At 43.9% G+C, this 22,460-nt stretch overlaps 3 protein-coding genes across 13 annotated transcripts; 1 reads left to right on the plus strand and 2 right to left on the minus strand.

Annotated features, from left to right (window-relative positions):
* Positions 1-138: 138 nt before the first annotated feature.
* Positions 139-6,342, plus strand: rdm1 (RAD52 motif containing 1). Of its 3 annotated transcripts, XM_058653998.1 has the most exons (8): positions 139-332; positions 2,211-2,387; positions 2,481-2,609; positions 2,677-2,827; positions 3,045-3,137; positions 3,216-3,292; positions 3,392-3,416; positions 5,996-6,342. In XM_058653998.1, exons 1-8 carry the CDS (start codon positions 237-239, stop codon positions 6,025-6,027), a joined length of 780 nt encoding a protein of 259 aa, XP_058509981.1. In that variant the 5' UTR covers positions 139-236; the 3' UTR covers positions 6,028-6,342. The 3 variants fall into 3 exon arrangements, with proteins under 3 accessions (XP_058509981.1, XP_058509980.1, XP_058509982.1); XM_058653997.1 differs by lacking the exon at positions 5,996-6,342 and having other exon boundaries at positions 3,392-3,612; XM_058653999.1 differs by lacking the exon at positions 5,996-6,342 and having other exon boundaries at positions 2,262-2,387; positions 3,392-3,612.
* LOC131475713 (integrin alpha-3-like) lies at positions 4,425-15,096 on the minus strand. Of its 8 annotated transcripts, none has more exons than XM_058653982.1 (27): positions 14,913-14,975; positions 14,208-14,382; positions 13,504-13,631; positions 13,055-13,140; positions 12,846-12,982; positions 12,649-12,755; positions 12,454-12,546; positions 12,070-12,129; positions 11,828-11,981; positions 11,568-11,761; positions 10,609-10,912; positions 10,056-10,133; positions 9,901-9,968; positions 9,478-9,614; positions 9,106-9,249; positions 8,873-8,970; positions 8,606-8,774; positions 8,430-8,519; positions 7,657-7,733; positions 7,498-7,572; positions 7,297-7,378; positions 7,072-7,224; positions 6,748-6,840; positions 6,536-6,646; positions 6,233-6,331; positions 6,041-6,166; positions 4,425-5,065 (listed from the first exon to the last, which is right to left on the minus strand). In XM_058653982.1, the coding sequence occupies exons 2-27, from the start codon at positions 14,360-14,362 to the stop codon at positions 4,913-4,915; spliced, it is 3,171 nt and encodes a 1,056-aa protein (XP_058509965.1). In that variant the 5' UTR covers positions 14,363-14,382; positions 14,913-14,975; the 3' UTR covers positions 4,425-4,912. The 8 variants fall into 8 exon arrangements, 7 of the variants coding, with proteins under 7 accessions (XP_058509965.1, XP_058509964.1, XP_058509967.1 ...); XM_058653981.1 differs by lacking the exon at positions 14,913-14,975 and adding an exon at positions 14,816-14,888; XM_058653984.1 differs by lacking the exon at positions 14,913-14,975 and having other exon boundaries at positions 10,609-10,742; positions 10,824-10,912; positions 14,208-14,670.
* Positions 15,097-15,370: 274 nt separating this feature from the next.
* Positions 15,371-21,449, minus strand: LOC131475718 (uncharacterized). Of its 2 annotated transcripts, XM_058654002.1 has the most exons (6): positions 21,207-21,449; positions 18,866-19,062; positions 18,674-18,784; positions 16,796-16,927; positions 16,481-16,705; positions 15,371-15,620 (listed from the first exon to the last, which is right to left on the minus strand). In XM_058654002.1, exons 1-5 carry the CDS (start codon positions 21,232-21,234, stop codon positions 16,505-16,507), a joined length of 669 nt encoding a protein of 222 aa, XP_058509985.1. In that variant the 5' UTR covers positions 21,235-21,449; the 3' UTR covers positions 15,371-15,620; positions 16,481-16,504. The 2 variants fall into 2 exon arrangements, with proteins under 2 accessions (XP_058509985.1, XP_058509984.1); XM_058654001.1 differs by lacking the exon at positions 15,371-15,620 and having other exon boundaries at positions 16,140-16,705.
* Positions 21,450-22,460: the final 1,011 nt, after the last annotated feature.

Consider the following 22,460-nt stretch of genomic DNA (forward strand, 5'->3'; position numbering starts at 1 on the left):
ATATACGTGACCAATCACCGCAGCCTTCAAAGCGTCCGCGTGCGAGGGTTCGGGTTTTTCCGTTTTCTCCGTCATTTAAATAAAACTCAGCGCTGTGACTGGTCGGCTGAAAATGACGTCACTTATTCAAAATCCGCCCCTTAGCGGAAGTGTGGTAGATCGTGTTTAGTGAAAAGGAGCAAACCAGGTATGTGTGTGTGTGTCTGTGGTTCCTGCTGAGTTCTGGTCTGTGTGTGATGGACGTGGACATCGTGGAGTTTGTGGTTCCTGTAGAAAACAACAAGACTGTGCTGGTGTGGAACATCGAACCTCTCACTGAAGCTGAAATCAATGTGAGTCTGGTCTGGTCTGGGGGGTATTCCATCAACGTTGCTAAGAATTGCCAGACTTAGGTGTAAGCTTGAAGCTTGACTAAGCTCCACTTCCCAATCTAGCTCCAAGTCGTTCCATCAAGTGAAATCAGCTGGCTCCACTTGACGCTTAGTCAAGCCTCACCTGTTAAGCCTCAACTTGTGCACGCCCACAGGGACAATAAATAGCCCAGTGTAGTCGAGCGCGGAAACTGTGAAAATTGCCGAAAAGCAAGAGGAACAGAACGTGCAGAGATGTTCTCCGCAGCGGAGCAAACCCTCCTCATGGAGGTATATGAGGATTACAGCCACATAATCCCAAAGAATGGCAATACCGCGGCAATCAATAAAGCGAGGGACGTGGCGTGGCAGAATATTGGCGACAGGCTGAATGCGTAAGTGACAAAGAAAATGAAGTATTTCAGCATCATCATGTTATATAAATCCTCCATCAAAGGGACAACATATATGTAGACAATAATCTACCAATTGATTTCTTGATGGTTTTTGTTTTAAACTGATCAGTTATGTGGACCTATTAATGCAACCAAAGCCCTACAATGAAAAGGAAAATCCCCAAAGAACAAAAAGACAGCCCTAATAAGTAACAGTCATATGAACATAATTAAAATAGCATTATTGTGAAATTCTCCATATTTGATCATTTGGCAGCCCTAGTAGTAATGTTAGAAAGTGATATTCATCACATTTATCAACTGAATGTTATACAAATCGATGGGATAGCTTTCATTTATTTCCTGCATGGCCAATTGTATAGAATTGATATCCTTTTCATTTAAGCCTGCATTGTTACATGCTGTATTTGTGCTACTTCTGTATTTTGTCCCAGATGCTATATGTTGAATTGTTGTATTTTCATTTTATTTTATGTAAAGCACTTTGAATCACCTTGTGCTAAAATGTGCTATTTAAAGTAGCCTTGCCTACATTTTTGATAATAATAGGCTACATTTAATCAAAGTATTTTACATGACTCATCACATTTATCATACAACTGATGTTAGATTATTACATGACGAAATGCAATGTTGGTTATCATTCTATAGGAAATAATCATATGACAGATCTATTGATTATTTATCTAGAATCATTTTAGCAAATCAGGCAATTCAATCGAGACGAGGACCCCTATTACAGTAAGTGAATGCAGGTGACAGCAAATCAATCATCAATCAATCTTTTATTTTCAATGCCTCAATTTCCTTTTATTATATTTTTGCTAATTAGTTTAATTTTGTATTATTTGTGTCTTATTTTTTATTATATTTTATTTTGGTGGTAGTGTTCTTTAATGTACTTATAGATAATATATAATTATTAGTATAAATCATTTCTTGAATACATTTTATTATATATTTTATGTTTTACATATTATTTTATCATTCCATGACAGTTGTGTGTCTCTGTTTCTGTCTATTGGACATTCTTTGATCATAGATGGTGCTAAGCTTCACTTTTAGCCTGCTACAGACCAGGTTTGCCCGGCAGCATCAGTTACCATGGTTACTTGGCTGGCATTCACATTAGCCACCTTGGTGGAACAGGGTTGAGGCTCAGATTGATGGAACGGAAACCTGAGCCACAGTTATGGCTTAGCCATGGTTGAGGCTTAGCCAGAGTCATAGTTTCCATGGTTACTGAGTTGGGGCTAATCTCAGCCTCTTTGATGGAACCAAACTCTCACTCATACTAGCCAGACTTGGCCATTTAAGCTTGGCTTTGCCTTTAGCCTGCTTGATGGAATACCACCCTGGTCCAGATTGTCATTTGTTTCTCTGTTGGTGTTGAAAGTGAATCATTAACTTTTTAAGGTGTGTGTGTGTGTGTGTGTGTGCGCAGGATAGATTGTTTGCTGTCTTCTCATCCTTTGGTCCTCTCTACCTGTTGAAGTTGACTCCTAATGCTTGGCCCCGCCCCCACGGTTTCTCCGCCCTCATTAAGTTCTACTCTGGTGTCCAGGCGGCGGAGGCTCAGCGTGAGACTGACGGACGCTCGTTCTTCAACTCTCAGCTCAAGGTCTGATTCACTAAAGTTTATTATTATAAATTTGATTAATTATTCTTTGTTGTGGATTATTGAAAACTGATAATCTGAGGTTCACCTGCTCAGGTGAGGCTGAGCTCCAAACAGACGCCTCACTTCCTGTGTAACAGCAACAAACCTCTGAGCCACTCCCACTGCCTGGAACTGGCAAATCACTGCCTGGGATTCAACGGCTGGACCTCTGACATCATCACAGTAAGAACCACGCCCCTTCATTTGCATACAGGTGAGTTGGTTCGTGTGACTTGTGTGTCGTCTTCAGCTGAAGGAGCTCACAGATGAAGGCGATGTCCGAGGTGAAGAGGGCGGAGTCAGCGAGAGGAGGCTGCGGTTTGGCTGCGTGCTGCAGCTCTCCTTCCCCCACCATGGAAAGACCACCAGAGGAGGCGCTGTGGTGGAGGACACCTGCACAGGTGGGCTTGTCTTCTCATTAACTCCACCCACATAATCAACCTGTGACCCCTCCCACACACCCGTCAATGTCCCACCTGTCACCACACACACACACACACACACACACACACACACACACACATTTTTTTACATGTGAGTTTATACAAACACTTCAATGATTCAATGTGCGTGTGTGCGTGTGTGTGTGTGTGTGTGTGTGTGTGTGTGTGTGTGCAGATACAGTGTTACAGAGTCGCAGTAAACTGCTGAAGCGTGTCAGAGACAGAGCTCTGGTTCAGGCCTTCTCCAACGTCCTGCTGATTTTATTAGGTCAGACCACACCCACTCACACACACACATGACACTGTGACATCACAGTGACATCACAGTGCAGTTGTGTCTCTGCAGGAAACGGTAAAGTGATGGTGGAGGTTAAACAGACATCGGAGCAGTTTGTCCCTGAGCAGACAGAGGGCGTCGTTCAGGTGTGTACACACACACACACACACACACACACACACAGCACTGATCCATGTCGACATTATTGATCAGTGATCACTGATCAATTGTCACCTCTGTTTCAGGTGAATCACTTTGATCCAGACGAAGGTGAGGATGATGAGTGGGATCTGACGGTGTCATAGGTTTGTTCCTGGTGCATGATGGGAATCAGGGTCCTCAGTCAGCAGGACATGTTGATTATAAACAGAAGCCACCAGGTGTCCTCGCTGCTCGGTTTTAGTACTTCCTGTTTACAGTTTGGATTGTGTTCAGTTGTTTGGAAATAAATGTTTCTTTCAGTTAATCACTTCTTGATGAGCCTGAGCCTCGACGTCTCAAATCAAACTGATTTAAAAATCTCTCAAGTGAAAAACCAATCTGTCACTATGTCAACGACCTGCATTTTTAATGTAAACGACACACGATCATTAACACATTAACGTTATCTGTTAACATGTCACAGCTACGGCTGTTACCATATTCTTTTTGTCAAACCTTTACTCTTTCAACAAGACGTTAAAAACATCGTGAGACTGTCGCAGTAAGACGTCAAAAACATCGTCAGACTGTCGCAGTAAGACGTCAAAAACATCGTCAGACTGTCGCAGTAAGAAGTCAAAAACATCGTCAGACTGTCGCAGTAAGACTTGAAAACATCGTCAGACTGTCGCAGTAAGAAGTCAAAAACATCGTCAGACTGTCGCAGTAAGACGTCAAAAACATCGTCAGACTGTCGCAGTAAGACGTCAAAAACATCGTCAGACTGACTCAGTAAGAAGTCAAAAACATCGTCAGACTGTCGCAGTAAGACGTCAAAAACATTGTCAGACTGTCGCAGTAAGACGTCAAAAACATCGTCAGACTGTCGCAGTAAGACGTCAAAAACATCGTCAGACTGTCGCAGTAAGACGTCAAAAACATCGTCAGACTGACTCAGTAAGAAGTCAAAAACATCGTCAGACTGTCGCAGTAAGACGTCAAAAACATTGTCAGACTGTCGCAGTAAGACTTGAAAACATCGTCAGACTGTCGCAGTAAGACGTCAAAAACATCGTCAGACTGTCGCAGTAAGACTTGAAAACATCGTCAGATTTCCCATTAATCCACAGCCACATAAACATTATTATTTATACTTTATTAAACACAGGAAACATCATAACAAATACTGATTACAAACCACGTCCACACAACGTGAACAGGAGACTTTACACATCAACAGGTGCTGCTGGAAATCTAACTTGTATCACATCATAGAAAGCCTCAATTAAAAAAAACACTTGATGTTGTAAAGTCCGACAACACTAAAACACAACGTGTGTCACAGAAAAGTCCTTTAAGAAGCAGTTACGCTGAAAACACTTCAATATAAACATTTGTAGGTGGAGCTATTAAAGAGCATCACTGGATAATAGATCAATGAATATCCCATCAGTAAACCACACTCACAAACACAAGTGATGACATGATGTCACCCAGTGATGTCACTGCATCAACATTGTTTACATGAATTCACATATGTATTAAACATCAACACTCACACACACTGGCAGTGAGTCGCTCTTTGGTCCAGTTCATGACTCGTTTCCATAGTAACCACAGCTGTGTCAGCGAGTCTCAGTCCAGGAAGTGAGCCAGTGTTTCGGTGGTGAGGGGGCGTGGCCCTGAATCAGGAAACCGTCGGCATCCTTGTGCTGCTGCTGTTTACCCATAATCCTCCCCTGGTGGAGTGCAACCGTGTGACGCACAAAGAAACCACACTGCAGAGAGGACAGAGATGATGTCACAAACGGCTAAACATGTAAACAAGTAACAGATTATCATGTAAACAAGATTACCAAGTAAACATTAGTCAGTCAATCTGTACAGAAACAGTCAGTCTGTGTCCTGAAGAAGAGGAGATGGTGCTGGACTTCAAGAGGAAGAGGACAGCTCCACAACCTTTGAGGGTACTGGGGGAGGTCATTGAGATGGTGGAGGAATACAAATTCCTAGGTGTGAGGCTGAACAACAGACTGGACTGGAAGGCTAACACCGGTGCTGTGTACAGGAAGGGGATGAGCAGGCTCTTCTTTCTGAGGAGGCTGCGAGGTTTGATGTTTGATGTATGCAGCAAGATGTTGGAGTTATTTTACCAGTCTGTTGTGGCCAGTGCACTGTTCTTTGCTGTGGTGTGCTGGGGGAGCAGCATGGAGCCGGTAAAACTAACAAACTCAACAAACTGATAAAGAAGGCCGACTCCATCATCGGAGAGGAGGATGCTTAATAAACTTTTTTCCATCATGGATAACCCCGATCATCCTCTCCACCACATCCTCCAGGCCCAGGAGAGCACATTCTCCAAGAGATTCAGACAGCTCCGCTGTCACAAGGACAGATTCAGGAAGTCATTCCTGCCATCAGCCATCAGGACTTACAATAACTCTCTGTAATTTAAAAAAAAAGGAAAAAAAAGAAAAAAAAAAAGACTGCTCATTTGCACATTGTCTCTCCATGAGATACGGTCTGCCAATGCACTCCTTTATGCCATTCCTTTATTATTGCACTATTTTTTTTCCCACTGTTGCACATTTTACATTTTATGTTTACATTACATTTCATGTTTATAATATTTTTTTTGTATTGTAGCTATGTTGAAACAATTTCCCCTCGGGGATGAATAAAGTATTTCTATTCTTTTCTATTCTCAGAACCTTTACTGAACAGCAGGGGGCGACATTAGAGCACTTGTTTACCTTCCACAGCAGCAGACAGATCACAGCCAGCAGTGACACTCCAACCATAACAGACACCACCAACAGCCACCAGGGGGCACTGAAGTCCACCTGCTGTCCCAGCTCTGGATAAATGTGGACCTCAATCTACAGAAGAAGATATGACTCAGCAGACAACACAACAAATGATAGTGACCTGTAGGGGGCACTTACGTCCACACTGTGAGGCTCCATTTTGATGTTGGTTGTGTTTGTGTGCAGCTTCAGAGTCGCTCGACCTCGGACCACAACACTTTCTGCGTCAGTAAAGTCCTGAAACACAATGATGACGGACACCAGCTTGTTTACAGCTAGTTGACAGTTCATTTACAGCTAGTTTACAGTTTGTTTAGTTTGTTTACAGTTTGTTTACAGCTAGTTTACAATTTGTTTAGTTTGCTTACAGTTTGTTGAGTTTGTTTACAGCTAGTTTACAGTTTGTTTAGTTTGTTTACAGCTAGTTTACAGTTTGTTTACCTCCATCATGGTGGTGCTCCACAGCCGGGCTCGGACTGTCAGAGTCGCTGAGTTCTTCATGTCCGTCAGTGGACACACAAATGTCACACACTTGGCTCCCTGTACACAGTCCTGTCCACACACACACACACACACACACACACACACACACACACAAACTTAAACTCTGTACAGCAGTAGTCTGCCCCCGGGTATCAGGTGGTGGTACTGACCAGAATGTAGGACTTTTTTCTGTGTGCGTACAGGTGGAGGACATGCTCCTCCTCCAGGTTCCGCCTCCCTCTGTCCTTCCCCTCCTCTAACAGCTGAGTGAACATGAACAAACCTTTGTCTTCATCTTGAAAATTGTTATCATGTTTTTATGTACTATTCCATCAACCTGCCCAGGGACTACAGGTGGAAAATAGCAATCTGCTACAACCTGGCACAATGCATATTCTCTTGTTGTACAAGATTAATGTTTTATTGTGCATTGTCCCTGTCTTGAAAAATATATTACATTACATCTTATTTTGAAAGGACTCCATGTGTGTTACCATGGTTACCGTGTCAGGTGGATCACAGCGAGCGCCCTGCACCTGGACCTCTGTGAGGTACAGCAACCGCTTCCCATTGGACAACGCCCCCGGCCAATGAAACTCCACCGCCAGGTTACCTAGACGACCAAGTGATGGGCCTTGGACGTGCACCTGTGAGAGCATGAGTCAGGTTTACACCTGATCTGTGGACGCGTCATTAACACGTGTGACACGCGACTTCACCTGGAAGATGAAGAGCAGCAGAGCGCCAAGGTTCTCACCCATCACATGACCACTGAAGGAGGCGGGGCCTGGTGAGCTGATTCTGTCATGACACAAGGAGGTGTTTAAAGCTTGACTCAGTAAGTGACACATGTTTCTGTCTGTGAGAGACAGACACATGGACATATCAGTCAGTGTGTGTGTGTGTGTGAGGACACTTACAGAGACAGAGACGTCAGCAGCCAGTGATTCACCAACAGTGAGACGAGGACGGGAGACAGAGACTGTTCACTGAGACTGAGACATGGACACATCAGTCAGTTACTGTGTCTGTATGTGTGTGTGTGTGTGTGTCTGTGTCTGTGTGTCTGTGTGTCTCACGTGGACAGCTGTAGTTCAGCCTGGATCTCTGTTGTGTCCACAGTCATGTCAAACTGAAATATGATCCACACCTGAACCTGGAAGGACAATTTAAGACATTACAGGACAGTATAAGACATTATAGGACATTATTATTATTATTACTTCAGTTAACATCAGTTCACTTCAGTTCACTTCAGTTAAGTCAGTTTACGTCAGTTTACGTCAGTTTACGTCAGTTTACTTCAGTTTACGTCAGTTTACTTCAGTTTACTTCAGTTCACATCAGTTCACTTCAGTTCACGTCAGTTCACGTCAGTTCACTTCAGTTCACGTCAGTTCACGTCAGTTCACGTCAGTTTATTTCAGTTCACGTCAGTTCACGTCAGTTCACGTCAGTTCACTTCAGTTCACTTCAGTTCACGTCAGTTCACGTCAGTTCACGTCAGTTCCCTTCAGTTCACTTCAGTTCACGTCAGTTCACGTCAGTTCACTTCAGTTCACTTCAGTTCACGTCAGTTCACGTCAGTTCACGTCAGTTTACTTCAGTTTACGTCAGTTCACTTCAGTTCACTTCAGTTCACTTCAGTTCACGTCAGTTCACTTCAGTTCACTTCAGTTTACGTAAGTTCACGTCAGTTCACGTCAGTTCACGTCAGTTTATTTCAGTTTACGTCAGTTCACGTCAGTTCACGTCAGTTCACGTCAGCCAACAGTTGATGGTTTGTGGTGTAAAAACGACAGACGTGGAAAAAGAATATGGAGAATGCATGAACAGGTAAAAAGAGGAGAACCTTCTGCTGGCTTCTGAACGGGTTCCCCAGCTCACACACAAGAACCAGGTGTTTGACTGAACACTTGACTGATGATGTCATCATTTCACCCTGAAACACAAACACGAGTCAAACTGTAAACAACCCTCAGACCACGCCTCCATGATTCACCCTCAGACCACGCCTCCATGACTCACCTTAGTCCGAACTCCAGAGTATAAGAGTGATGGAGGGAAGCTGATGTTCAGAGTGGCAGCTTGAGCGTCCTCTGCCGGACGACCTGGAGACTGAAGGTTACTGATGTTAACCTCCAGTAATAACCTGGTTACTGTGATGTTGTTCTGTAACAACTGAGAGACATTCACCCTGAACACACACATACACACACACACACACACGTCTTTTAGATCCAGTCTAACTTGTGTCTCAGGTCTTTTAGATCCCGTCAAGACTGGTTCTCTTACCTACTGAAGGGTTTTTGATCTTCGTCTGTGAACTGGGCTGTCATCTGCAGGTTACTATGGCAATGGTTTTCAGAACCACAGGTCTTCTGGATCTGGATCTGGGACATGAAGACATTTAGTTAACAGTCATTCACAGTGTTGATTAGTACCTGGTTCATGGTGGTTCCGTCTGGTTTTCCTATTGGTTCTGTCTGGTTCTTCCTGGTTGAGACCTGGGTCCTGATGGTTCTGACCTGGGTTCTGATGGGATGTGGTGTGTGGCTCAGCACTGGGAAGTGTTTGAGGTTGTGTAGAGGACTTCTTCTCTTGGGAAGGTTTTCATGTAACGAAGCGTCCAGAGAAAAGACCAGAGGCTCCACTTTGTCTCTGACTGGACTCTGAAGACACAAAACATCACTGTGTCATCCTCACTGTGTCATCACACATGGAAACACATGAATGCTAGTTGGTGGAGAAACAGGACGTGTGCACAGTGATCACGTCTTCGTTGTTATCTGGATCAGGGTCACAGGGGTCAGGGGTCAGCTCTCAGCTGCAGCAGCCTCAGGATGTGTTGTAATGACTGTAACAGCCTGCAGGGGGCAGTGAAAGACAACATGACTCACCAGAAGTCCCACTCTGATGGTTTGACATAGTTTTTTTGACATGGACAGGAAAGTGGAGTAGGTGCTGTGCCCGTTGTCATGGAAATGGAGGCGGGGCTTGAGGCTGGTGATGTCAGCAGCTACAGTGAAAGAGACAGCTAGAGACAGAAGAAGCACATCATCATTCACCATGTCATTCAGGTACATGAATTCATCAATCACACACATGTATGAGCAGTGAAAACAATTGATTATCAATTATTAGTTTAGGGTCAGGATTAGGATTAGGCCACGAGTAATTATGGTTAAGATTAGAGTTAGTCTCCAGGAAATATGTGTGCATGCGTGTGTATTGTGATTTATTAGGGCAGAGGACATGAGGACACAGAAGGACAGAAAGTATGATGTCATCAAATGTTGTTGTGATTGTTGTTATTTACTCACTGATGTTGTCTCTGTCACTTTTCTCTCCGGTGCTGAAGATGTAAGAGAAACACACTTCCACCTGAATACTACACACACACACACACACACACAGACGCAGCATTAGCTGTTAGCATTAGCTGTTAGCATTAGCTTGTCCAATGTCAGTTTCTCACCAAAAGTCACAGACGTTTGAGTCGACGATGTTTGGAAAAACACGGAGTGTTTTACTGAGATGGATGACTGGACGGGTTCTGAGGGACAATCAATCAATCAATTCATCAATCAAGCATCAATCAAACATCAATCAAAACATACATCCATCCATCCATCAATCAATCAATCCATCAATCAAAACATCCATCCATCCATCAATCAAAACATCCATCCATCCATCCATCAATCAATCCATCCGTCAATCAATCAATCCATCAATCAATCAATCAATCAATCAATCAATCAGTCAATCAATCCATCAATCCATCAATCCATCAATCCATCAATCAAAACATCCATCAATCAAAACATCCATCCGTCAATCAATCAAGCAATCAAAACACCCATCCATCAATCAATCCATCAATCAATCAACCCATCCATCCGTCAATCAATCCATCAATCAATCTATTGATGTTTGTTTCCTTTATTTTAAGACGATTGACAGGCAATTGACAGTTGATCGACAGGTGATTGACAGGTGATTGACAGGTGATTGACAGGTGGACGTACCTGAGCAGAGCGACCGTGTCGTCCAGAGAGCCGATCAGCAGATCTGGATACTTGTTCCCGTCCACGTCCAAACCTGAGGACAGAGAGAAGCCGAACGTCCTGAAGCGAGGAGACACGCTGCTGCCACGGATCACCTGCAGAGGGCAGCACACACCACACTGTCTGTCTGTCTGTCTGTCTGTCTGTCTCACAGACAGACAGACAGACAGGCAGACCTGGCTCGGTTCTGTTGTCACTCCGTCTTTACTCCCAACCCAGATCATCACACTTCCTGTTTCATGGAACGGAGCTCCGACTGCAAAGTCTGAAACACAACAAGTGATTATTGATCACTGATCATTGATCACTGATTATTGATCATTGATCACTGATTATTGACTGATCATTGATCACTGATTGTTGATCATTTATTATTGATCATTGATTATTGATCACTGATATATTGATTATTGATACTCTTCTTCCTTTTCTTTGCAAAACTCTGGAGCGTGCTATCTTTATTAAACTCTCTTCCTACCTTCACCGGAACAACCTTCTCGATCCTCATCAGTCTGGTTTTAAAGCTGGTCACTCGACCGAAACTGCACTTCTTGCTGTCACTGAGTCAGGGCTGCCTCTCTCCACCCTAACCCTAACCCTCGCTCCCAAATGGTGGAACAAACTCCCCATCGACATCCGGACAGCAGAAAGCCTCCACATCTACCACCGCCGACTAAAAACACATTTCTTTCGACTCTACCTCGACTAAGACGAAGACAAAAAAAAAAATCACTTGCTTTTACATCGCACTTATGACTAGCACTTTATAGCTTGGCTTACTTGAACAACTTACTTACTTCTAGCTCTTGTTGTACCCAAACGTTTAAATGCACTTTAAATGCATGTAATGTAATGACATTGATTATTGATTACTGATCATTGATTATTGATCATTCATCATTGATATTGGTCATTCTCACCCTGGAAGCCGTCTTGATTCAGATCTCCAGCAGCAGTGACACTCATACCGAAGGCCGACCCAGCTGGTCCTCTCAGAACCACACTGGGTTCTGGACTGATCCTCCCACCTGAGTTCATGTAGACATAAACGGCTCCACCCACCTCCCGTTGGCGATGGAAGTAAAAAGGAGCGCCAACCAACAGGTCGTCCCACCTGCAGGAGACGGAGAGCGTGACTGTGCGCCGTGAAGCCAGCGGTGACGCATGAAGCTTCTGTTACCCGTCGTTGTTGAAGTCGCTGGTTGCTACGGCGTTACCGAAGTACGAGCCGGTCTGCTCGCCGCGCAGGGTGAGCTGACCGATCAGCTGATTGGACCGTTTCACCGCCAACAGCACGGAGCCACGTGCATCATGTTTACTGTCCTTTGGAGCACCTGTCAATCAATAATGTGATCAATACTTTCATCAATAATCAATACACAACAACTGTACTCATTAATGGAGAGAGAAGCTGTCAATCACCTGTTACTATGGTTACATCGTTCCCAGAGAGAAGATGGTGAGACTGAGTGACAGAGTATCCTGTATCCACACAAACACAAACACACACACACACGCAGGTAAATCATAAATATGCAGATTTTTCCACTTCAGTCACAACTTGACTCAGTTTAGTTTCAGTCTCGTTGTTTTCATAGCTCCTCCTCCTCTGTGTGGGCGGAGACAGTTGAATGACAGAATGGTTCAGTCCTTCAGTCAGTGAACCACACACACATTTACTAAATGTTGCAGATGAACCTTAATGTTAAACATTGTTGCTTTGAGTGACGACACTCTGACCAATCACACGTATCAGCTGAACTACTAAACATGCCGAGTCAAGCCGCAGGAAGTGATGTCACACACCGATATAAATGCTTCTGTGGTTCATGTTGGTGAAGGAACTTTTCTGAGAGTCAAAGACGTCGTCAGGGTTTAACCAGGAAACATGGACATTTCCTGCAACACACACACACACACACACACATACACACAAACACACACACATCAGGGTTCACTCACCTACAAATCACAAATATAACAGAGCAGAATAAATGGTACCTTGCCATTCGTAACTTCCAGGTGATCCGATGATGACCTCGTTCTGAGTGATTGAAGCTGAAATACCTGCGTTACACATGACCTCAGCTCTGACATCACCCAGGTGACTACACACACACACACACACACACACTGTGATGACACGGCTTCATAATCACGGCTAAAGACAAAGATGGCGGCAGGGTCATGTGACTCACCTGCACGGTTGTTCTGGGTTCTGCCAGTTCATGTCAGTGTCATTGTACCACAGGTCGTTTCCACGGAGATAACATCGACCAATCATCTGTCTGATTCCTAAAGGTCCGTAAAGTTTAACGAACCGATGACCACACACCTGAAAACACACACACACCTGTAAACACACACACACACACACCTGACAACACACTCACACACACACACTGACCAGGACCCGCCCACCGGGAGGAGCCTGGCTGGCCACAGTCACTCCCAGCCACATGTCTTCTATCAGGTCCTCTGACAGGTTGACCTCTGGAGAAGAGACAGAGTTCATCACTTTACACATGAAGGCCTCTGATTGACAGTTGCCATGGTGATGGTGATAGAGAGAGGTGTGGTCAGGTCTGAGTCCTGCTCTGTGATTGGCTGACACAAGTCATTTCAATAAACATAAAAAACAAAGTTATATTACATTTGTTCTCCAGTAGGGGGCGATGAGGACAGGTGAATGAATGATGAGGACAGGTGAATGAGAGATAAGGACAGGTGAGTGAATGATGAGGACAGATGAATGAGTGATGAGGACAGGTGAATGAATGATGAGGACAGGTGAATGAGTGATGAGGACAGGTGAATGAATGATAGGTGAGGGCGCTGGTTCATGCCACTTCTCACCTGGATCAATGAGCTTCATCCTGCTGCATTCTGATTGGTCTGTGCTCACTGGGCAGCTGTACACGCCCCCTGTTTGATTTGCTGGAACACCAGGCTCCGCCTTCTCCCTGGGAGCTCCAACCAAGAGCCTGTTAGGATGAGACAGGTGAGACGGGTGAGATGGGTGAGACAGGTGAGTGTGTTAAATCATGAACATCTTCGAGAACGTCATGAGACAGTTTAGAAGTCCTGAAATACTGAAACACCATCCTGGAAGTCCTTGAATGACACCATGAATTCACTGAAACACCATCCTGGAAGTCCTTGAATGACACCATGAATTCACTGAAACACCCTGGAAAAAGTCGAATATCATAGAATTGTGAGAGCTGTGTTTTCAAGGACACACACACACACACACACACACACACACACACAGGACAAGGTCAGGAAAGAGACAATGACAAACAGGGGACTGGGGACTGTGTGTTACCATGGTGATGATATCACAAACTGGAGCAGACATCTGATGGGCAGAGCTCTGTGTGTGTGTGTGTGTGCGTGTGTGTTCATTAGCTGTCAATCCAGTTAGAGAACATTAACAGATGGTTGTCATGGTTACCAGGCAGAATGACCGCTGAGTGAAGGACAGAAAAGGACCTGGAATTTCCTCCAGGGTTAACAGAACCACAGACAGACATACAGACAGACAGACAGACACTCACAGGAGACTGTCTGTCCTCAGGTCTTGGTGCAGCGCCACCGACAGGCCAAACAGGGTTCTGCGTCGTCCCGTCTTCAGCAGCGGGAATGATGTGTCGAGGTTAAACGCCACACACACACACACACACACTGACAACACACAGACACCTGACGCCATGGAAATGCACACACACACACCTAAGAGGGTTCAAAGGTCACTGTGAGTCAGATCCACAAATCACATGATTACAGTGGGATGAGAGGATGAATGTGTGAAGTGATGAGAAAGCAACATTCACACAAATTAAACACACACTGACTATATACACACATGAATGAATTAATTAATTTGAAGAAGTGGAAGAGAACGATTGAAGGAGAGGAAGAGAACGAGTGAAGGGGAGGAAGAGAACGAGTGAAGGGGAGGAAGAGAACGAGTGAAGGAGAGGAATAGAACGAGTGAAGGAGAGGAAGAGAACGAGTGAAGGGGAGGAAGAGAACGAGTGAAGGAGAGGAAGAGAACGAGTGAAGGGGAGGAATAGAACGAGTGAAGGAGAGGAAGAGAACGAGTGAAGGGGAGGAAGAGAACGAGTGAAGGAGAGGAGGAGTGAAGGAGGAAAAATAATCTGACCTGTTTCTGTCTTTGTTCTGTAGAAAATGACTCGACACTTTGATTCTGTTTGTGTCTCTCTACCAACACACACACACACACACACACACACACTTACCCTTGGACAGGTCTGTTTATTCTGTTCTGCCTTCTTTTGTGCATCATGACAGACATGGTGGAGCGGAGGAGGCGTGGTCAGTCCAGATTCATCGAAGGAGGTGTGGTCAGTCCAGGTTCATCAGGCAGACAGACATGGTGGAGCGAAGGAGGCATGGTCAGTCCAGATTCAGCATTTTAGCCAGGCTGTGACTAGCAGCTTCCAGACTCTGGCAGATCCTGCCCCCGTCACCACAGGACTTTGTATCCAGGGTGTGACTGGGGCGGGTTCCCTTTCGAGAGGACGACATCTTTTAGTGTGGGGAGGCTGACGCGCCTGCAGCCACCACACGGTCCTTGGCAGAGAGGGATCTGGATCCAGTGGCATGGAATCATGCAGCCTTCATCCGCCTGCTTCTCACTGCTGCCATCTACTGCTTGGTCCACTGCTGAGATCTTCATTATTTACCCATGGCTGGGGCAGAGGTTGAAGGGCAGCAGGGCATGTCCACTTACTAGTGGGCCAGCACGCCGTGTCTCTGGGTTCCCCTGCTACTCTGAGATCCCGTACAACGTAGCCTGGAACCGCGGGGTGCCAGTTACCATGTGTGGCCACAAGGAGGCGTGTGCGAGTTCTTGGCAGTGGAGATGTTATGTACCGGCAGAGGAGGCTCATGCACTCGGCTCCTCCTTTCACCTCCTGCAACATCGGGCTAGCCAGCGGCACTAGCTGAAAGCAGAAAGTAGCAAGCAGAAGCAGCATGTAGCATGTAGCATGTAGCATGACCTAACTACAGGCACTACAACCATTATGTTCTACTCCAACACTACCACACTAAGTGCGTCACACGCCCTGTGTGCACATCACACACACACACACACACACACACACACAGACACGTGCACTCTGCCTCGTGTGGTCAAAATTGGTCAAGTAACAATGTGTTATTTCTTATTATTATAATGATGAATTTAATTTTGTATTCATTTGTATTATGAATTTAAGTTGTATTAGTAAATTAAAATGCTTTAAATCAATTTATTGATAAAATCCACAAACAATAAAAAACGAACAATAAATATGTGTTTATAAAAATATAAAAAAGTGGAATAAATAAAAATAATTTATTTGTTACCTATACATACACATGACCTTTGACCTCAGACAATATTATTGACTATTAACAAACAAACACATCATAAATAATTAACAATAAATATTAAATATAAACAATAAATAAAATAAAGATATTCAGTGGACATTCTTTTCTGTCAGCACGTTGAGACATGTGGTACATTCCTGCTCAGAGTGTGGGCGGAGTCTGGAGGCTCCGCCCACACTCTGAGCACTAAGGGAAATCTCCTGGATCACTGTCCTGCTGGTGGGCGGAGTCAAAAACAGACACTGTGTGTGTGGAGAATAAAATGAATTGCTGTGTCTCTACATGAACACGGTGAAGTGGTGAACTGATGACTCCATGATGTTTACATAGGTGTGTGTGTGTGTGCTTGACACCAGGTGGCACTGTCCTCAGCCTTTTCCCACGTGTGCAGCACAATGTTCAAGCCCACCAAACACGGTGCAGGTACCTCAAACGCAGTGATGGGCGGGGCTTATCGCGTACCCACAGCACGGAGCCTGTAGGTGGCGACGGCTCTCAGGCTGCGGATCAGATCGTGACAGAAGGATCGAAGCTGCGTCAGCGTCACATGGACCGCAACCTGAACCTCGTAGTTACCATGGAGACGAGAGGCCAGATCCAAACTCTGGTCCTGATCCTGAGAATCCACACCGAGCTGAGAGACCTCCTTCATCTGCAACACACACACACACACACAGGTGTGTGAGAGTCTGTGTGTGTGTGTGTCTGTTTGCGCGTCTGTGTGTGTTTGTGTGTGTGTTACCTTGTGGATGTGTGTCAGCAGGTCTCTGAGGTCTGACCGCAGGTCCATCAGTCCGTCCACTCTGTCAGCCAAAACTCCCAGCAGCCCCTGGTACAACAGCCCACCTGCAGACATACGACTCACACACATGTCCTACACACACAAACACACACACACACATCAATAAACAGCAAACCTCAAGATCTATAAGTGACTTTAAGAATCTCCACTTTAAAGACGTAAGGTTCTACGATGTCTACGTACGTCAGTTTAAGTCTACGATATCTACGTATGTCAGTTTAAGTCTACGATATCTATGTATGTCAGTTTAAGTCTACGATATCTACGTATGTCAGTTTAAGGCTACGATGTCTACGTAGGTCAGTTTAAGTCACATATGTCAGAGTCAAGGCCCGCGGGCCGGATCCGGCCCGTGAATGAGTTGTCTCTGGCCCGCGGGATGATATTTAATTACTATTAAAACTGGCCCGCAGTATTACGTGCCCGCAGCACCATAATACTACAAATCCCAAGATGCACTGCGAGTGCATTGGCGCGTACCGAGTGCCCGCAAGCGAGCGCGATCCCGCGTCTTCTCTTCATGAGCAGCAGCACAGTGACAGTGGAGGACTAAACGTCACCGTCAATTTTCATCTCCCTCTCCCCCAAAACGGCAAAAAGAAAGGTAGACGCTGAAAACGGGGTTTCAAGAGAGGTGGGAGGCAGAATACATGTTCACCGAAGTAAAAGGAAAGCCTGTGTGTCTTGTGTGTGGAGACAGCGCGTCTGTTATGAAAGAATATAACTTAAGAAGGCACTATGAAACATCAATGAAACGCACAGAAAGACAAATCTTGCCTAAGAAATTAATGCAACTGTTTTGCACTTTTTCAAGTTTGCACTAACTTTTCTAATTTTATTATAAAAGACAGACATTGGTGAGGATCAGAGCAGCACACTGATTTGTTTTTAATGCATGCTGTTTCATTTTTGCATTTATCTTGCCATTGAGCTTTGAAGGAAAATTACATGTTGCTGTTTACCTGTTAAAAAAAAGAAGAAGAAAAAACGTTTTCAATTTGTTACTGAAAGAGCCTTGAGAAAATATTGCAACTGATTTTATTTATGTTTTGCTTAATTTAATTTAATGATTAATGTTAAGTGCAATATAGGCTGTGTTATTGGTATTGGTTCAATATGTGCAATAATTGCGAGTTTTAATAAACATTGAACCAGCCCAGCCCTCCACTTGTACCATTTTTTTTTATTTTGGCCCCCCCGTGTATTTGACTTTGACATGACTGGTTTAAGTCTACGATGTCTACCTACGTCAGTTTAAGTCTACGATATCTACGTACGTCAGTTTAAGTCTACAATATCTATGTACGTCAGTTTACGTCTACGATATCTACGTCACATGATATCACGTTTTTCTCTCACTGTTACACAAATGTTTATAAACGACTCTCCCTCGACTAAGACTACGACAAAAAAAAACCCAACTCACTAATGACGAGCACTTTATAGTTGCAGCACTTACTTACTTGGGTTAGGGTTACGTGTTTGTACCCAAATGTTTAAATGCACTGTAAGTCGCTTTGGATAAAAGCGTCTGCTAAATGACATGTGATGTAATAAACCGCTCACTCTCCCACACCAAAGCAAATCAGTGATTTAGCTGCTGCTCCTCTGCTTCCTCGTATGGTCACTTTGTGTCACTGACGTCAATCTGAACGTTGAAGTGACAAAATAAGATATTAGAACTTAGTGATGGAGGCAGCAGTGGATCAAAGTGACCACACGAGGCAGCAGTGGATCAACAACTCCTGAAAAACACTAATTTTCTCTGTGGACTTTGGTGTGGGAGAGTGAGTGAGTGTGTGTGTGTGTGTGACTGACCAGTGTGAAGCGTTGAGACAGTGGTTTGAGGACAGGTGCGGCAGGTATCCCCAGTGACATCACCATCATCTGCAAGTGTGCGGTCTGACTGGAGGGGTCAAAGGTCAAACCCTGAGGACAGGAAACACCATTAACATATAAAAGTCAAATGGGCGGAGTCAAGTTCAACCGCCATTCAGACAGAACCTTTACCGGTGTGTTGACGATGGAGGCGTGGACAGAGGGGAGGTCCCTAAGAATCTTCTCCACCAGAGTCTTCGCTCGCTCGGCCGCCTCTTTAAAGGGAGTGGGGGCGTGGTTTCCTGGGCTGACGGGGGCTTGGTTTCCCGGGCTGACGGGAGCCAACTGAACCAAAAGTGGAAACAGGAAGTAGAGCAGCAGCACCATAACTAGAGGAAAAAAATGTTGGCTGTTAACAGTAAAGACAAAATACACTGTGACCTTTGACCTGAAGAAATGTGTGAGGCTGCAGCAAACACACTCACACACTTCGTGTTATCGCGTTAATTGCAATTAATTACAGTCATATTTAGCGTGTTTTGTTTTTTAATCGCATTAATCTCATTTTTAACTTTACCGTTTCTGCATTTTTATAAAATCTGTTTTTAGTGTTGGTTAGAAAACAGCGGTCAGTCTCACCGTGAAGTGGACATTAGCTGTCCTCAGAGTTCTCAGCCCAAAGAATGAGACGTTTACATTTGAAAAACGTGACGACGGCATCATTAATAAAGTGATATTAGGAGTTAGCTTAGCAACGGAGGAGCTCAAGTTTAGCCTACCACGTCAACTTGAGTGCACATGAATGAATGAATTCATGTGCACTCGTTAGCATCAAAGAAGTTAGCAATTTAGCGAGCCATAGCAAAGCTCTTCACCAAACTAAACTGGAGGAGAACAAGTCTGTGACCGACAGGATAATTTATCTGGACCTGATGTAGGGGTGGGCGGTATACCGGTGTCATAGTCAGCACCGGTGTGACATTGCGCCATGATATGGATTTTGCAATACCGTCAATACCGTGATAAATCAATTGAGCGCCAATAATCTCCTAATTCTAAATAATAATGCATTACATTTTCTTCAAACGTTCAGTGGTCTGAATATCTGTCCTTATATACTGTATATCTTGTTGCAAATAAAAAAGTAAAACATTCGGTGGTAAAAGGGGAGTGGCCATTAAATTAGCGTAACGAGCACTTGCCAGAGCTGTACACGGAGGTACGGGACAGAGTAATGAACGAAATTCGCCACCTTGACGCCTACTCGGCCACTACTGATTTATGGTCCAGCCGGACTACTGAGCCATGCATTAGCCTCACGATCCACTTCATTGACAATGACTGGAAGTTGCGCAGCAGATGCCTCCAGACAGCCTTCTTCCCCGAAAGACCACACCGGAGCAATAATTGCGTTAGGCCTGAAGGATGCACTTTCTGACTGGTGCTTGGATAAAGCGCGTCTGATGTGCATGACAACTGACAGCGGTGCAAACATGATGCGCGCTCTGGAAATTAATAAATATACGAGACTCGCATGTTTTGGACACAGACTGCACAACGCTACACTATGTTAACCTAACATTTCATATTCAGAAAATTTGTCAAGTCCTTTTCTGTTTGTATTAAAAAAAGAAAACAAAAACAAATTTAAGGCCACCACATTAGTATTGTATAGCCGTGATTCCTCTGGGAACCGGATCAGAAAGGAAAAAAAACTACAAATATCAGATTAGAATATTATTAAAAAATATGTACTCCTCCCAAAACCTACCAAAAAAAGTAATACCGTGATATTATACCGTCACCGTTCAAAAGATGAAAAATACCGTGATATTAATTTTAGGTCATATCGCCCACCCCTAACCTGATGGTTTATTTTAACAAGTTTGACAAAAAGAGTTTGACAAAAGAGTGTGATGTAAATCCTGCATCTGCTCAAGTTTGTTAAAACAATAAATAAAAGACACTTTTTGTTATATATCAATCTTTTAAGTCATTTTTAGAGATGAATTAGATTAATTAATTACAGATCATAATTAATTAATTTCTCCATTTTTTATCACTTGACAGCACTATCTAATATTAACTCTGCTATTAACTCTAAATATTATATATAACTGTCGAAATTTTCTTTAACATCTTGTTTTATATTTTATTTTATTTTATTAACATTTTGCTTTCATTTTTTTTATTATTATTTAGTTATAGAATGTGACACAATCATTTCATCCATTCATCCATCATGGTGTCATTTACGACATTATACTTTAGAGTTAGAATAAACATCATAAATCCAAATGACACCACCTTGGTCATAAGGTCAGGAACTGGTACCAGTTTAGTGCCACTAGAAGGCACTAAGAACCTGTCATATATCTTCAGGTCTCTGATTGGTTCTGGTCTTCACCAAAGTTTGAACATGTTAAACTGATGTTAGCTGCAGTCTCACCTGAGTCCAGTCCAGTCCAGTCTCACCTGAGTCCAGTCTAACAGAATCCAGTCTCACATGCGTCTCACCTGTGTGACGTCTTACCTGGCACAGACTTGTTTCCTGCTGTCATGGCGGCTCTCTGTCTCGGTGTCTCGCGCTAAAATCAGTTTCAGCTTCCATTAGTTTGGACTTTTTATTCGCGCGGGCTCCGTCCGCGGGAGTTCCCGGCGCGTCACTACGGAGTCATCCGATAAATCCCGAAGTGACGAAGTGCGGTGAGAAACAGCTGTTGCGTAATGAGCCGCGTCGAGAAGTCGGGACGACTGGCACGTGACGTCACAGCTGCGTCAGGCGTAAAGACCAAATTTTCTTCCATCGAGTTCACGTGAAACCTGGAGCTCAGGAGTGTCCGCGAGAGCCTGTATCATGGGTTATTAGTGCCCGACACAAACACACACACACTATGATCTTAATGATTTCACCATTAAAGTTTTATATTTGTTTAAAACAAAAGTTCACATGTTCTGTTTTTCATGATTTTTTCTTTGATTTAACTTAAAAATTAAAAAAATTTCACTAATATAATTACATTAATCTGGGATTAGACAACGTGTGTGTGTGTAAAATGGTAAAAACCTGGATTTAAAAGACTCCAGAGTGAGTGTTGGAGCAGCAACGATGAAACAGGTGCGGGGTCAGCAGCAGACCTGGGACCAGATGAAGTAGGTCAGAAAGAGAAAGTGAGGGATTGGAGAGACTTGTGAAGAGGAGGAGAAGCTTGAAGATGACCGGGGAATTTGTGCAGATGCTTCAGTCAGAGTGAGAAGCCAGGCAGCAGAGGTGTGATCTTATGACTGCATGAATGAGGGTCTCAGCGACAGATACCTCTTTCACTGTGAGGATCCAGAGTGACCTGACCTTTCACCCTTTGTCTGCTGGGATTGGCACCAACGCCCCCCCTGTGGTCCTCATGTGGAAGATAAAGAAGTAGAAGATGAATGAATGCGTGAATTACATGAATACTTTGAGTGATTTCCTGTGGTTTGTTTCGTTTTTTGGTGCTGGGATTTTTCCACATCATTTGTTTCAGGTTTAAAAATAAACGTTTCTTTCATTAATCACCTGTTGGAATTTTACCCAGAGGATATTTCATCATTTCATCTCAACTCAGGGTGTGAGTAATATTCCTTATATTTTTTTGTGTTTTGTGTTTTTATTTCCATGTGCATTCACTCTCAAACAGGTTGGTAATGTTAACTGTAACTAACTGATAATTAACGGGTAACTAACTGATAATTAACTGGTAACGAACTGGTAAATAACTGATAATAAACATCTAACTAACTGATAATTAAC

This window comes from Solea solea, chromosome 16, assembly GCF_958295425.1.
Source record: "Solea solea chromosome 16, fSolSol10.1, whole genome shotgun sequence".
NCBI lineage: Eukaryota > Metazoa > Chordata > Actinopteri > Pleuronectiformes > Soleidae > Solea > Solea solea.